This window comes from Primulina eburnea, chromosome 3 (genome assembly GCF_022965805.1).
Source record: "Primulina eburnea isolate SZY01 chromosome 3, ASM2296580v1, whole genome shotgun sequence".
NCBI lineage: Eukaryota > Viridiplantae > Streptophyta > Magnoliopsida > Lamiales > Gesneriaceae > Primulina > Primulina eburnea.
In genome coordinates this window covers 6,650,422-6,661,872 of record NC_133103.1, presented here as the reverse complement: position 1 = coordinate 6,661,872, position 11,451 = coordinate 6,650,422, and the positions used below count along the sequence as shown (strand labels likewise).

The 11,451-nt window shown below is 40.0% G+C and overlaps 1 protein-coding gene across 4 annotated transcripts in view; it reads left to right on the top strand.

Moving 5' to 3' along the window:
• Positions 1-11,451, top strand: part of LOC140825815 (1-phosphatidylinositol-3-phosphate 5-kinase FAB1B-like) — a 17,641-nt gene continuing 6,190 nt past the window's right edge. The window contains exons 1-5 of one of the 4 annotated variants that reach the window (XM_073187790.1): positions 1-442; positions 859-1,399; positions 2,390-3,121; positions 3,559-3,712; positions 3,870-4,214. In XM_073187790.1, the coding sequence (XP_073043891.1) occupies positions 870-1,399; positions 2,390-3,121; positions 3,559-3,712; positions 3,870-4,214 (1,761 nt within the window). In that variant the 5' untranslated portion in view covers positions 1-442; positions 859-869. Of the gene's footprint in view, positions 443-713; positions 1,400-2,389; positions 3,122-3,558; positions 3,713-3,869; positions 4,215-11,451 lie in introns of all 4 variants that reach the window. The other 3 variants (XM_073187789.1, XM_073187788.1, XM_073187792.1) reach the window with 3 other exon arrangements.

Genomic DNA, 11,451 nt, shown 5'->3' with positions numbered 1-11,451 from the left:
TGGTGAGTGGTTAACAATGCCGGCGAGGCTGTTGGATGGTTCCAGAAGTCAAAACGGCGGCGGCGCGTGGCTTGTCATCGTAAGAAAAAAAAAGGCTGTTACAATGGCCATGCCCCCTCACTCACATGACGACAGAGGATATTATATATATTTGTCTGCGCTATTCCTAATCACCTTTCCCTTGCCCGCTTCCTCTCATGCCTTTTTCGTGACTCTTCGTACTTTACCGCTCTCCTCCATTTTCCTCCACACGCTTTTAGTCACAGCTCCAAACTATTCTACCCCGAATTTCTTCTCCTTTTTTCCCAGTTTTTGTACGCTCTTGAACCGCTGATTTCTCTTTTTTTGGGCCCTTTTCTGCTGTAGTGGTTTTGGGGTGAGTTAATTGAATTGAGCTTGTGGATGGGCTAATCGTTAAAGTTCTGCTCGGATTTGGGATAAGGTACTTTTACTTTTTGAAGGAATATTGTTGTAAATGCTTATGGTTTATGAATTGGACTGGTGGTGGACTTCTTTGACTATTGTGAATTCTGTGTTTTAGGTTCTACTTCAATTTGTACTGGCAGTTGATTTTGATTAATAGATGATTTATGCTATCTGTTGTTGCATATGATACTATAACATATGGTTTTTAATTGGAATTTTTCAGTTCATACGGTATCCATATAATTGGTTAACTTCTTTCCTGTTTCCTTATTGTATGGACTTTTTAGGAAGTTTGGTAACTACCAAGAATGGTCCGGTGATTAATTCATAACCATGATATTTGATTGTTACATAATTTAATGGATACTCCTGATAGTAAGAAAGTTTCTGAGATAGTTGACGTTGTGAAATCATGGATTCCTCGGATGCCAGAACCTGCAAACATGTCCAGGGATTTCTGGATGCCAGACCAGAGCTGCCGCGTGTGCTACGAGTGTGATTCCCAATTCAATATTTTTAATCGCAGGCATCATTGTCGACTGTGTGGGCGGGTTTTCTGTGCCAAGTGCTCTGCGAACTCTGTTTCCTTGTCTTCCGATGTGCTCAAGAGTGGTCAGGAAGACGGGGATAGGATTAGGGTTTGTAATTATTGCTTCAAGCAATGGAAACAAGGATCAACTAATGGTGATTTGATGGCTGCATCAAGTCCTGGACCCAGTCTGTCTCCCTCATCCTCAAGTTTGATTAGCACTCCATCTAGTTGTCGCACCTGTAATAGTGGCTGCTCTGCTGGTTCAATTGGATATTCAATGGGACCCTTCCAGCATGTTTCATGTGATATTGGTCCAAGCCCGTGTCAGTCTGAGCAGACGGATTCTAAGTCTGGAAGGCAAAATTTGGCAACAAGCCTTAGAAGGCTTGACTATGTTGATGCTGTGGATTCTTATACCGAACAGTTTGGATCTTACTGCAGGTCTTCTCATTCAACTACCTAATTTAATTCTAGCAAAAGTGAAGTTTTTTGGTTTGTTGAAATGACGGTGGTTTGTTTTTGTCCTTTACTTACAGAATTGTTCATTTTGTGATATGTTTTCCCTGTTTGGAATTCTCCTTGATTGAGTTTGTGTTTATCTACGATCACTTTTTACGCGTTCTTGTTTTTTCGGTCTGATTACATCAAGTGTTTAAGGAGTATCCTTTTAGATTCAATGGAAGATGCTGGTTTTAATCTGGCGTGTCTTCGTGTCTTTTGCCAGACTTTTGCCTCTGGCTGCCACATTTTTTCTCTAGATAATTGAGGACTCATTGTAGAGACTTATCAGGACAGCACCTACACTTGTGACAAGGAAACTTCCTTGTGTTGCACGTGGAAGTTCCTGGAAACACAACCATTTATTTATTCTCTAAAGAACTCTTGGAATTGAGATTTGTTTTTCCAGTGACATTTTCGAAATACTTTTACGTCTTCTCGATTTTATTTCTTGATAGCCCACTTCTAGTGTTGATGAATCCTTCAACTGACTTTGAAATTCTGTGTATATAATACTTTACCAGATGCTTGGAACAATGGGAAAACACTCAGTATTTCCATATTGAGAAGTTTTTAAATCGTCCACAATTTTCTTAAGTGATATTGTATATATCGATTCTAAATGCTCGACTCTCACCACATTTATACCGAGGGTGAAGCCCATTGCAGTCAGAGACCTGACATAATTTTATAGACGGATTTCAAGTGGCACCAAACTTTACATCTGTGATCTCATTTAATAATCATCTATTTGTTCTTGATTAACGTTGTATCTATAAATCATATATATTGGTTCTCTTTTTAGCATCAATCTTTGACACATTGTGTTCTTGAGCTTTATATATGTTTAAGGTATTATGCTTAGGTTTTAACTCTTTCTTCCTAGTAATTCCCTCATAGTTTTATTTTTTCATTATGTGATTGGAATTCCAGAAGTGATGATGAGGATGATAGCTACCCTTCACATGTATCACATTCTGGGGCTATTTGCTTGAGCACTTCGGATGTGTGTTACAGTACAATCAACTGTGGGGGGGATAAAAGCGTATACCAGCCACATGAAGTGCACCCTAATGATGAAAATGGGGATTCAACTTATAATTCGACTCTGTTTCCTGAAAATTTTGAGTCGCAGGGAGTGGATAACGCGACAAAGCTTGGGGAAGAAGAAGAGCAAAATGATGCACAGCATGGCACTCCACCTGTTAATGTTTTGAATGCCGTTGAAAATGAATCTATGGATTATGAAAATAATGATCTGCTATGGTTACCTCCTGAGCCTGAAAATGACGATGACGAGAGAGAAGCTCTTTTATCTGATGATGATGATGCTAATGAGGATGCTGGGGGAGAATGGGGTTACCTACGCTCTGGCAGCTTTGGTGGTGGAGAATGCCGAAGTAGAGATAGATCAAATGAGGAGCATCGTGAGAGTATGAAAAGAGTAGTTGGCGGGCATTTCAGAGCTTTGATAACTCAACTTCTGCAGGCTGAAAACCTACCTGTTGGCGACCATAATATGGAAGAAAGCTGGTTGGACATTATAACTAAGTTATCATGGGAAGCTGCTACTTTTCTAAAGCCAGACACAAGTATGGGCGGGGGAATGGATCCTGGAGGATATGTTAAGGTTAAGTGCATTGCTTGTGGGCATCGAAATGAGAGGTGAACTTAATTGACATCCCATTATTCAGTTACTGCATCAATCTTCTTTTTTTGTACTTGGTGATTACTCTTTAATGCCTTGCAATATGATGGTATACATGTGGTTATTGTTGGTACAGAAATATGGCTTTCCAATTGCGCAGGTTACTTTTTTGTGAATGCAGCAGAACAGGTATCTGGAGTTGTTGGCTAGCTATAAGTATTACTTAATATATGTCAGTAGGCATTTTACCTTCTGATTGATCATCTGTCAAATTCCAAAAACATGGCTGTTTTTTCCTAATGGATAAATCTAATATGGGAATATTTGAAGAAAATATCCATGTTTCTAACCTCACAGCATTTGAAATATATGCATGTCTTTAATGTGTTAAATATTAGTGCCATCTAGTAGTAGTTCATATTTCTGATAAGATCCTTATTGTTTTTTTTATCAGTATGGTTGCCAGAGGGGTCGTTTGTAAGAAAAACGTGGCTCATAGACGAATGACTTCAAAAATTTCCAAAGCACGTTTACTACTGCTTGGTGGTGCGTTGGAGTACCAACGGGTTTCTAACCATTTGTCAAGTTTTGATACTTTATTACAGCAGGTTGTGACTCTGACTCTGAATTGACTTTTCTACGTTCTGATATTCTTTACGATCATCTATAGGATTTTAAATGGCTTTAATTGTGATTTTTTTCATGATGATAAGATTTCTATTTACTTGATCTTATGGACTCCTTGGCGGTGTTTTCTTGTTTCAGGAAATGGACCATTTGAAAATGGCTGTAACAAAAATTGATGTACACCACCCCAATGTTCTTTTGGTAGAAAAATCAGTTTCCAGATATGCACAAGATTATCTTCTTGCAAAAGAGATATCTCTTGTTCTTAATATCAAGAGGCCCCTTTTAGAGCGTATAGCGCGCTGCACTGGTGCACAAATAGTTCCTTCAATAGATCATCTTTCAGCTCCAAAATTAGGGTACTGTGAATTTTTCCACGTGGAAAAGTTTATGGAAGATCTTGGAAGTGCCGGTCAGGGCGGGAAAAAGTTAACAAAAACGCTGATGTTTTTTGAAGGCTGCCCTAGGCCATTGGGATGTACTGTAAGTCTGTAATCACTTTGACTGATCACATACATTGTTTTGGTCGAGTGTGTTTTTAGTTCATCTATGTCTAGAAGAGGAAAACTATATATGCTGTATTTAGCGATTCTAGGTTTTGAGGGTTTGGAGACCTTAAGGTAATAAATAGTGCATGGCTTCTTTTTCTATCTTCCTCAAAACGTATGTGTAAGATGTTTTTATTAAGGAAATAAATTCAATGACTGATCTGGAATTTTTTTATCACTTATAAATTTTTTTTTTTTTTGATAAGAAACTAGATATTATTAATAATTGAAGTTTTACACATAAAGCGGATGAGTAATCCGCAGTAGAATTAAGAACATAACATATTAAGCACTATCCTAGTAAGATCACGCCCACACATAATTCCAGTCCCTAATTAATTCAGAAATAGACAAATGCTGAAAATCTTTAACAATGATAGTCCAGCTCGCAACTCTGAACTTTATCTTTTCCCAAACTTCGTCTGTGGAATCTGGATTGTCTTGAAAAATTCGTTTGTTCCTCTCCAACCATATAGATCAAAGCGTACAGTGTAAGACAATTGGCAGGAATTGCGTTAATCTTTTGTTTGTAACTCCTCCCAAATCCGTTATTATCATATCAGCCGCGAACCTCGGAAGTATCCACTGAAAACCCAATTCCGTCAAGACTTTCGTCCAAATATCTCTCGCGAAAGAGCAATGCACCAACAAGTGATCTTGATTTTCTTCTTGTCTCTGACATAACACGCACCACTGAGGACACAACATACACGAGGGCCACCTTCTTTGAATGGAATCGCAAGTGGGGAGTTTCCCCAGAGCCAAAATCCAAGCGAAAACCCGTACTTTATGAGGGATCGGTACTTTCCAGATTCTTTGAAAGTAAGGAAAGTAAGGAACAGATGATATAGGAAAGAATGAATTGTAAAATGAACTAACTGAGAACACTCCTGATTGGTCTCCCATCCAAACTCTAAAATCCCCCACACCCCTCTGTAATCTCACCGACTTGAGAACCCCTAATAGGTTTGTGAACTCACCCACTTCTACCTCATTTAACTCTCTTCTAAAACGAATGTCCCAATGAAAGATATGACTGGGTCCCTCAGAATGTGATGCCAGAAAGCTGCTAATCGGTTTGTTTTGAGTTGTGGTAATCCTATATAGTGAAGGAAAGCTCTGTGAAAATGACTCCCCCCCCCCTCCCAAACATCTTCCCAAAATCGAATGATATTACCCTCTCTTAACACCGCCCCAACCAAAGGAAGAAAAACCGGGTAAGATCGAGAGATAAATTTCCACGGACTTCTGAAAGTTGTGTTCCTTGCCAAACCCACATCCCACCCATTATCTTGAGTACCATAAATGCTTGTTATCACTTTTTTCCATAACTTTTCTCCTTCCAGCGACCCCCTCCACCACCATTTTCCCAACAAAGCTCGATTTCTCAAACCTATATTCCCCACGCCCAAACCCCCCCTGACCTTAGGTTTAGTAACCTGCTTCCAGCCGACGATATGACAATGCTTATCCCCATCTGCACCGTCCCACAAAAAGTCCCTCATCAACTTGTCCATCTGCATCTCAACCCTTCTCGGCACTTTAAATAAAGACATGTAATATGACGGCAAAGCGCTCAACACTGACTGTATCAAAACCAATCTTCCCCCTCTTGAGAGGAAGGCTTTTTTCCATGAAGCAAGTTTCCTTGCCATTTTTGATAAGACCGGTTCCCAAAAATCTATCTTCGATGGATCACCACCCAATGGAACTCCTAAGTACTTTATTGGCAAGATATCTTTTTTACAACCAATTTCATGTGCCAAAGCGTCAACCTCATCATCCGGAAAGTTAATTCCCAAAACCAGACTTTTTTCCAAGTTTATCTTCAATCCCGATTGATGACCGAAGTAATTAAGTATATCCATTAATGCCATGACATGTCTTCTCTCCTGAACCAAAAATAGAGTGTCATCCGCAAACTGAATATGCGATATCTCCACTTTTCTTCTCCCAACTTCGAGTCCTTTTACCTCATTCAATCCCTTGGCCTTATCAACCAATCTACCCAAAACATCAACTACTAAATTAAACAGGAAAGGGGATAATGGATCCCCCTGTCGAAGTCCTCGCTCCCCCTTGAATTTCCCCCTTGGCCTTCCATTAATGAAAATCGAAAAAGACACACTCGAAACACATCCCTTAATCCACCTCCTCCATCTCTCTCCAAACCCTTTCATATTCAATACAAAATCCAGAAACCTCCAATCAACATTGTCATATGCTTTTTCCAAATCAACTTTTAGAATCCACCCCTTTTTATGTTTCCTTCTATATTCCTCCACAACCTCATTTGCAATTAGGCAACAATCAAGAATCTGTCTCCCCTTAATAAAAGCACATTGTGTCTCATCGACAGTTGAATCTAAGACTTTCTGAATTCTGTTAGTCAACACCTTTGCCACTATCTTGTACAAACTCGTCGTGAGGCTAATTGGTCTGAAATCCTTCACATTAATCGCTTCCTGTTTTTTCGGAATGAGGCATATGTATGTTTCGTTTGTGATGCCATTAACCACGCCGCTTTCATGAAATTCCTTGAACACTCTCATCAAATCTGCCTTAACCGTTTCCCAATTATGTTGGAAAAAAGCTAATGTGAAACCGTCGGGGCCCGGTGCTTTATCACCGTCACAGTCAAACACCGCTCTCCTGATCTCCTCCTCTGAAAATTCAATCTCCAACTCCTCCGCCTCCCTCGACTCTAAGGGACACCAAACTACTCCATCGATCTCCCCTACCCCCACCCCTTCCGATTTTCTGTAAAGATTCTTGTAAAAATTCAGTATATGCTCCTCAATCTGTCTCTCCCCATTGATCATATTTCCATCCTCCAGCATTAGTTTATCTATCGTAGCCTTATTCCTTCTGTTTGTCAACAGTGAGTGGAAAAATTTTGAGTTTTGGTCCCCTTCCTTCAACCATTTTATTTTTGATCTTTGTTGATTCATTCGAAATCTGAAGAGTGACAACGTTTCTAATTCACACCTCACCATTTTTCTTTCCGCATGTAGAGTTTCCGACCATCCTCCCTCGGACTCCAACACATCCAGCCTCTTCATCCTCGAAGTCAACCCCTTGTACCTAACACCCACATCTCCAAAAACTTCTCGGTTCCATTTCGATGCCTCGACTTTTATTCCTTTCAATTTGAGCATAAACTTATACCCCTCCCACCCCTGACAGTCCACATTACTCCACCACATCCCAACCAAGTCTTTAAATGAACGGTGTGAAAGCCAAGCATTCTCAAATCTAAAAGGAGTAGGACCCCACAACACCTTAGTAGTATCAAGTATCACCGGACAATGATCCGATGTAATTCTGGGTAGCACTGTCTGCCTAAAGTTGGGAAACAATTCCCTCCATCCCCCGGAGAAGAGGTATCTGTCCAATCGACAACAAATCGGATGTGCCCTTAGGTTTGACCATGTAAACTTTGCGTTCAAGAGCGGAGGATCATGAAGTTCCAATTCCTCTATCAATCTGTCAAAACACATCATGCTCGCAGTAATCGAGTTGCTATTAAGTTTTTCTCCTGCATTTCGTACCACATTAAAATCTCCTCCGAGGCACCAATTGATCCCACAAATGGTGCTCAGTCCGGCCAATTCATCCCATAACATTTCTCTATCTCGTGGTTTCACTGGTCCATAGATAGCAGAAAACCACCACTTATGCTCCTCACTCTCACTAATCTCAACCGAAACCGAATAATTCCCTATCAGATTGTTTCTTACCACCACCACCCTTGGATCCCACATAACGAGTATACCCCCCGAACTCCCAACCGAAGGCAAGTAAACCCAATCAACAAATCTGGCTTTCCACAAACTGGCCACAAATCTTCTATCAATCAACTCTTGTTTAGTTTCCAAAATAGCCACTAAATCCGGAGCTTCCTTACGAATGACCGCACGAACAAGCTCTCGCCTTTTTACCGCCCCTCCTCCTCTTATATTCCAAGTGCATATTTTCATAAAACAGATAAAGGCCCCTTCGAAGTTGTTCCTCGCTCATAATTAATTCCCCACTTCAACCTACTCAATTCTCTCCTCAAAATACCAGTGGACTTCTTCACCTCATCCCAACAACAACCTTCTGAATTTTTTCTCCCACTGTGAACCTTAATAGCTGAACTTGTATCCATGTTAGCCCGTTAAGGAAATCTCTCTCTCTTTACCCGGCGTTTCATTGACCTTACCTGCCCCCCCTCCTAAATAACCACTAGACAATCTCAACACTGTGAAGGAAGAAGGTAATAAAGAATGAAGAGAAAAAGAGTGACTAAGAGAAGGGGAATGATCACCGGTTAGTACCTTTCCCTCATTAGGTATTTCGTTAACGCGTGTAATTGGCTCAGTGATAGGCTCCTTCGACGGTGAGAAAAGTCCCTTCATTAGCACCTCATCCTCCACAATATTAATCGACTCCTCTGTTTTGAAGGATACTTGACTATCGGAATCTGAGCTATAAGCCTCATTCTGCAGTAAATCATCACTGGAGTCATCAAAATCTGCACGTACACTGTCATCCAAATCATGAATCCCCAACCCTCTGACATTAGCATCCCCAAGGAAGTCTTCATCAACTATACCATCGGCTAGTAACTCATTATTTTTGGGTCTTCTGCTGTAAACCTTCGAGTAATTTGGCATCCTTAAGCATTTTCCTGTACTGCCACCCGAGGTTGTTTTCTTTTCGTCCTCATCTGTACTCATTGAATGAATCGGTGTCCTTCTGAATTTTTGTACCTCTGTTGGGACTATTTTTCCCAAAATCTTGGACACTTTTCCTTCCAAAGCTGTACCCAATCTCTCATTACTTGTTGATATCCTGTGATTGCTGTTGCTTACCAAGGGGGTCATCTTCGTGCATTGTTTAGTCAATCCCGGTTGGTCGTTGCACCCACTGTTTGCGGGAGACATTTTCTTCTCTTTGAATGGAGATTTATCATTACAGCGTAATCTTCTTGTTTCTTAACATGGTATCAAATAGGAGGATTTCGATCTTTCTTTTTTGATTGAGATCGAACTTTCAGAATCAAGTTCGATGTTGATCTCAGCTCGGCGATATTGTTGAATATCTCCAATCTAGACATTGTGATATTTCTCTTTCGCGGACAATCTAATCATACTCTGGAACAGATCTCAGAACTGATCTCCTGAATTGAGCACAGCTCAATCAATGGCAGCCACGGTGACTTTCAATGATCCTAATGTATATTCATTCATCAGATACACTTGGTATGAATCTCGTAAATGAAATGTTACTAGGCACTGAAAATTATGGTGTTTGGAGTAGAGCAATGCTTATTGCACTTCTAGCAAAAAATAAAATTGGATTTATTGATGGAACTTGCAATAGACTAGCTGTTGGCCATCCTACATTGCATCAATGGGAGAGATGCAATGCTTTGGTCTTATCTTGGATTATGAACACGGTTTCCAAGGAGATTTTTCGAGCAATAGCTTACCCTACGGATGCTTAAGTGGTATGGACTGATCTCAAAGAACAGTTTGATAAGGTTAATGATTCACGAATTTTTTCGTTGCACGGAGATATTGATCAGCTGAAGCAGGAAATAACACTATATCTTCTTACTTTTGCAAGTTGAAACAACTTAGGGATGAATAATATTCATTAGTTGTACTACCATCGTGTGAATGTTCTGCAGCCAAGAAGTCAAGTTTTAATGATGAGTCCATTAACTACAGTAGGATGGGCCTTTTTTCGATCATATCACAAGAGGAATCGCATGGATCTTTGTTTTTTGTTGAAACACCATCCTAAACATTCTTCTAATCAGAGCAAGGTACATAATTTGAGGAAATATGTGTTGAGATGTGATCGTTGCAACTAGAATGGGCACACCAAAGAGACATGTTACAAGCTTGTTGGTTAACCCCCTCATCATAAACTATACGAGCCACAGAGGAGAGGATCAACTAAAAAAGTTTACAAGCCCCAAAGGCCTTGTGCGCATGTTTTTTTTTTTTATCAGAAACTATGATTAAATATATTAGAGAAAAAGTTACAGATACAGTGGATGAGTGTTCCACATTACATAGGATTAATGATCATACAATAGATTCCTTATATCACTTTTCAAAAACAACTAGCAATAGATAAAACTCCAATCCCTAACAAGATCCGAGACCGACATATGCTGAAAATGTGGTATATTGATTGTCCATGTCGCCACTCTAAATCTGATTGTCTACCATGAAGCTTCCGAAGATTCTTCTCTATCCATGAAGATTCTACTGTTTCGTTCCAGCCATATAGACCAAAAGATGCAATGTACGACTATGTACCAGAATTTTTGTAGTCCCTTTCCCTTTAGGAAGCCCGGCTCCATGATGAACATTTCTTTTGATCTCATTGGGAAAATCCACTCGAATCCCAAGTGACTCGTGACTTTGTTCCAGATTCCATTCGTAAAAGAACAATGCACTAAAATATGATCTCGGGTTTCTTCAGCTTTCTTGCATAGAGTACACCACTGTGGTGATAATGTAAAGCCAGGCCTTCGTCTCTGCACCGCATCACAAGTCTGCAATTTTCCCAAAGCCACAATCCAAGAAAACACCTTTACTTTTAGTGGTACAGGTATTTGCCAGATATTAGAATAGTATGAGAACTCATCTGTTGAGTTGTGCGCATGTTAACACTTCTGGAATTGATGAAAGAGATTCCTCACCTGTTGGAACTGTCACTGAAAACAATCCTACAATCTCTACATTTACTTCGGAGCAGTATGCCGAGATCATGAAGTTGTTAGGTGGCTGCAAAGTGCAATCCCCTACTGAACCTGTGGATAACATGGCAGGAACATCAAGTTCTATTGAAATTCCAACACGTTGGATTATTGATAGTGGAGCAAATGAACATATGACTGAAACCTGTGCACCTCTTTAGCTCTAAATCTACAACAACTCCCATTAAATTTGCGAGATTGCCTAATGGTGGTCGGCCCCTGTTACCAACCTAGGATCAGTATCATTCACAGATTCTATTACACTTGAAAATGTTTTGCACGTGGAAGATTTCAAAGTCAATCTTCTCTCCATATCCAACTTCCAAATTTATTAAAGCCATAACTTCTTTGTTACATTTTTTCCTCACTTTTGCTTGTTTCAGGACCTCAATACTGGGAGAGTAATGGGGAT